The following is a 5,692-nucleotide window of genomic DNA, read 5'->3' on the forward strand; positions in this document are numbered from 1 at the left end:
TGTGGCAAAGCATTTCACTTTTTTTCCTCAATAAAAAGTGTTACAGTTAAAGTCGGAAGTTTACATACACCTTAACCAGCTACATTTAAACTCAGTTTTTCACAATTCCTGACATTTAATCCTAGTAAAAATTCACTGTCTTATGTCAGTTAGGATCATCACTTTATTTAAGAATGTGAAATGTCAGAATAATAGTAGAGAGAATGATTTATTTTAGCTTTTATTTCTTTCATCACATTCCCAGTGGGTCAGAAGTTTACATACACTCAATTAGTATTTAGTAGCATTGTCTTTAAATTGTTTAACTTAGGTCAAACGTTTTGGTTAGCCTTCCACAAGCTTCCCACAATAATTTGGGTGAATTTTGGCCCATTCCTCCTTACAGAGATGGTGTAACTGAGTCAGGTTTGTAGACCTTCTTGCTCGCACACATTTTTTCAGTTCTGCCCACACATTTTCTATAGGATGGAGGTCAGGGCTTTGTGATGGCCACTCCAGTACCTTGCTTTGTTGTTCTTAAGCCATTTTGCCACACCTTTGGAAGTATACTTGGGGTCATTGTCCATTTGGAAGACCCATTTGCGACCAAGCTTGATCTTCCTGACTGATGTCTTGAGATGTTGCTACAATATATCAACATTATTTTCCTGCCTCATGGTGCCATCTATTTTGTGTCCCTACTACAGCAAGCACCCCGACAACATGATGCTGCCACCCCCGTGCTTCACGGTTGGGATGGTGTTCTTCGGCTTGCTAGCCTCCCGCTTTTTCCTCCAAACATAACAGTGGTCATTATGGCCAAACAGTTCTATTTTTGTTTCATCAGACCAGAGGACATTTCTCCAAAAAGTACGATCTTTGTCTCCATGTGCAGTTGCAAACCGTAGTCTGGCTTTTTATGGTGGTTTTGGAGCAGTGGCTTTTCCTTGCTGAGCAGCCTTTGAGGTTATGTCGACATAGGACTCGTTTTACTGTGTATATAGATAATTTGTACCTGTTTCCTCCAGCATCGTCACAAGGTCCTTTGCTGTTGTTCTGGGATTGATTTTCACTTTTCGCACCAAAGTACGTTCATCTCTAGGAGACTCTCTAGTCTCCTTCCTGAGCGGTATGACAGCTGCGTGGTCCCATGGTGTTTATACTTGCGTACTATTGTTTGTACAGATGAACGTGGTACCTTCAGGCGTTTGGAAATTGCTCCCAAGGATGAACCAGACTTGTGAAGGTCTACAATTTTTTTTCTGAGTTCTTGGCAGATTTCTTTTGATTTTCCCATGATGTCAAGCAAAGAGGCACTGAGTTTGAAGGTAGGCCTTTAAATACATCCACAGGCACAGCTCCAATTGAATCAAATTATGTAAATTAGCCTATCAGAAGCTTCTAAAGCCTTGACTTCATTTTCTGGAATTTTCCAAGCTGCACAGTCAACTTAGTGTATGTAAACTTCTGACCCACTGGAAATGTGATACTGTGAATTTAAGTGAAATAATCTGTCTGTAAACAATTGTTGGAAAAATTACTGTGTCATGCACAAAATATATGTTCTAACAGACTTGCCAAAACTATAGTTTGTTAACAAGACATGTGTGGAGTGGTTGAAAAATTAGTTTTAATGACTCCAACCTAAGTTCAAGTAAACTTCTGATTCTAACTTAATGTTTTGGGAAAAACCAAAAACCTTGATCAGTCTGCTTTCCACCAGACGCTGGGAGATTAATTCACTTTTCAGCAGGTCAATATCCTTAAACACAAGGTAAAACCTACACTGGTGTTGCTTACCAAGTTGACAGTGAATGTTCCTGAGTGGCTGAGTTAAAGTTTTGACTTAAATCTACTTGAAAATCTATGGTAAGACCTGAAAATAGTTGTCTAGCAATGATCAACAACCAATTTGACAGATCTTGAATTATTTTATTAATGCGCAAATGGGGCACAATTCAGGTTTGGAAAGCTCTTAGAGACTTACCCAGAAAGACTCACAGCTGTAATCATTGCCAAGTGTTGATCTAAAAAGTATTGACTCAGGAGTGTGAATACTTACACTACCGTTCAAAAGTTTGGGGTCACTTAGAAATGTTCTTGTTTTTTAAAGAATAGAAAAAAAATTGTCCATTAAAATATCAAATTTATCAGAAATACAGTGTAGACTGTGGCAGACCAGGGGGTTTGGTCGAGACTTTTACACAGATCAGACACGGACAGAGTATGATTAGCTCGGTTTCAAGGGTGTTTATATAAATAATAAATCAAAAGGATAGGTCTCCCCCATAAGACCCTCTCCGGGATACCATCTTCTGGACTACGGGTCTTGCTGTAAAAAACTGAACTCCCTCCTTTTAGCTCGGGCCCTGTCTCCAACTATACAGAAGTCACCTTTCTTCCCCCAGTCCCTCTCCTTGTGTGCTGCCCTCCTGGCAGCTTTATGGGACTCGTACAGCTGGTGAACAATCAGCCCTTGATTACCCACCAACCACAATCAGCCCCAATTAGTCCTGGCTGGAGAGCCCGTCGAGACCTGGCACGTCCAGCAAAGGGAGACATCGCCTCGTGATGTAAACTCCATCTGCCACCATGGCCTCAACGAGTCTCCCCCTGGTGGCTGACCTGCTGTACACCACAAGACATTGTTAATGTTTTAAACTGAGCAAGAGGACAAGTACAGTTGAGGACTTGTGAGGCATCTGTTTCTCAAACTAGACACTCTAATGTACTTTTCCTCTTTCTCAATTGTGCACCGGGGCCTCCCACTCCTCTTTCTGTTCTAGTTAGTGCCAGTTTGTGCGGTTCTGTGAAGAGAGTAGTACACAGTGTTGTACCAGATCTTCAGTTTCTTGTCAATTTCTCGCATGGAATAGCCTTCCTTTCAAAGAAAAAGAATAGACTGACGAGTTTCAGAAGAAAGTTCTTTGTTTCTGACCATTTTTAGCCTGTAATCAAACCCACAAATGCTGATGCTCCAGCTACTCAACTAGTCTAAAGACGGACAGTTTTATTGCTTCTTTAATCAGAACAACAGTTTCCAGCTGTGCTAACATAATTGCAAAAGGGTTTTCTAATGATCAATTAGCCTTCTAAAATGATAAACTTGGATTAGCTAACACAATGTGCCATTGGAACACAGGAGTGATGGTTGCTGATAATGGGCCACTGTACGCCTATGTAGATATTCCATTAAAAAACAGCCGTTTCCAGCTACAAAAGTTATTTAAAACATTAACAATGTCTACACTGTATTTCTGATCAATTTGATGTTATTTTAATGGACAAAAAAATGTGATTTTCTTTTTAAAAAACAAGGACATTTCTAAGTGACCCCGAACTTTTGAACTGTAGTGTATGTAAATTCCCTAACGGTGGCCATGTCAACTGTCACAGCAAAATAGTAACTTGTCAAACAAGTCTTTCACTGCCTTATATAGGGAATCAATACGAGATTTCCTATTCTACAAACTAAGAGGGCGAATCTCTTTGAGAATAGTTATAGCTATCAAAGAAATGTTGTTAATTCAATGTTGTTAATCAGATCTTTAACCACATTGGGAGCTGAGGTGCAGTGAGTTTTCATTATTGTATCATGAGGAGGTGACAGCCTTAATTGTAATTGTCACAGTAGGTGTCCAGCCCCACGCTCTCCTCCCAGTTCTTGGCCACGCTATTCTTCTTGTTCTTCTCCGCCATGATAATGGCAGCTACCACGGTGATCACCACGGTGACCGTCAGAATGAGCACTGTCACAGTCTCTCCGACACACAGCTCATCATCCACTTCTCCCATGGACCTGCCCTTTAGCTCGGTGGGCTGGCTGCACCTCAGCTCCTGGTAGTCATCCAGGAAGACCCTGTGGATGCTGGACAACTTCCTGAACACCCTCTGCAGGTCGCAGTCACAGTGCCAGGGGTTGCCCTCCAACAGGACGTGGAGGCTAGGGGTGTGGATGCTCAACAGGGTCCTGTAGCCCAGGGTGCTTAGGCGGTTGAGGGCCAGGTCCAGCAGAGTTAGGGAAGACATAGGGGCGAAGACTCCTGGCTCAGTGGAGCTGATCAAGTTCCCCCGAAGGCCCAGCACCTCCAGGGAGCGCAGCGTGGAGAAGAGGCCGGAACCCAGGGAGGTTAGATGGTTTCCCTCCAGGTGGAGCTGGCGCAGGCCAGTCAGGTAACCCAGGGCTCTGGGCTTTACTGTGGAGATTAGGTTGCTGCTCAGGTCCAGCTTCTGGAGGCTGTCCAGGCTGTGGAAGGCCCCACTCTCCAGGACGGTGAGATGGTTGTGATCCAGCAGGAGCTCTGTTAGGGATTCAAGGCCCAGGGAGAAGCCAGGCCCCAGGGCAGAAAGGTGGTTACGGCTCAGGTCCAGCCTCCTCAGACCCTGGAGGGAGGAGAAAGCTCCGTCATCTACATGGCTGAGGTTGTTGTCTTTTAAAAGGAGCACCCTCAGGCTCCACAGGGTCCCAAATGAACCTGCTTGGAGCACTGTCAACAGGTTTCTGGACAGGTCCAGGTACTCTGTGTTGTGGGGGACATTCCTAAGAGGAGTGGTAAGATTCCCACCCGAACAGTTGATATATTTTATATCTGTGAGGCAGCTGCACCCGTCATAGCAAGCAGTAATTTTCTTCAATGGAAAAGTGATAACATACATGATGAATATGAACCAATGGGATGGATCCATCCTGTTCCTGAAATAAATAAAAGAACAAATAAAAGAACAAAGGCTCATGCATTTCACAACATATCCTGAAAAATGATATGACGTTGAATTATTTGTTAGTGTTTGTGTGAACACTACTCCCACAAGCTTGAGAAAAGCATCAGATACTTTACCCTGTCTAAAAACAACAACTGTTCAAACACTGTCTGCTGAATATACTTTGTGCTGGTTTAGAGTGTTAGCCTGTAATTAACAACAGTTATGTCAAACAGACAAAGCGACAGGAACAGCAACTTATTTTAGCACACTATTTAGCAGAAAACAGGACAAAGAACCCACGCCTTACCTGTTGTCTGTGGTAGCCTAATTGTAAAACTCAGCACACCATGTAGCATATGTCTGCGTCGAGCCCAGACTGCCTGCAGATGAACCACACGGACCAGACAGACCAGACAGCTGACCTGATCCATCTGTCAACCTCTGAAAAGAAGGGGTGGTCTGCTCACTACCCCCCTCCCCCTCCACCCTTCAACCCTTCCACTCCCCTCTAGTGCACCTGTTGACAGGTGAGGGCCGCTCTGACAATGGCAGTGTGAATAATTCACACAGTGGCAGGAAGAGAGCCGACTTTCCACCCTGCCTGGTCACAGTCACATACTGTACCAATGGAGATAGAAGTGATGGCGGTGGAGTGTTCTTTATTGCATTGTTAGGAGCGAGTAACTCAAGCATTTCACTGCACCCGCTAGAACATCTGCTAAACTGTGTATGCAACCAATAAACTTTTGATTTCATTTGAAAGAGGAGGAAGACTTGGCACCGCATCAATAAACAACACTTACGATAGTACGATGGGGTTACAGGACATCCGGGTCTACAGTAGACTAGCCATTGACAGACACAGCAGCTGTCTGTTATCTCTGACTGTAACCAGCATCATTAAGTGTTGCACACGTGGTTACTCCAGCTACATTGTTATTCCACTCCTTGTAGACTAGACCTTATTTCACTCCGTATCATTTAGAAGTCACATGCTTACTCTGTAAAC

General features: G+C 43.6%; 1 protein-coding gene across 1 annotated transcript; it reads right to left on the minus strand.

The window, feature by feature from the left end:
- Positions 1 to 1,936: 1,936 nt before the first annotated feature.
- On the minus strand, positions 1,937 to 4,665 carry LOC129817031 (reticulon-4 receptor-like 2). The gene has a single exon (XM_055872016.1). The coding sequence runs from the start codon at positions 4,663 to 4,665 to the stop codon at positions 3,592 to 3,594; it is 1,074 nt and encodes a 357-aa protein (XP_055727991.1). The 3' UTR covers positions 1,937 to 3,591.
- Between the last annotated feature and the right edge of the window lie 1,027 nt (positions 4,666 to 5,692).

The sequence above is a fragment of the Salvelinus fontinalis genome, chromosome 19 (genome assembly GCF_029448725.1).
Source record: "Salvelinus fontinalis isolate EN_2023a chromosome 19, ASM2944872v1, whole genome shotgun sequence".
In the NCBI taxonomy this organism is placed as follows: domain Eukaryota; kingdom Metazoa; phylum Chordata; class Actinopteri; order Salmoniformes; family Salmonidae; genus Salvelinus; species Salvelinus fontinalis.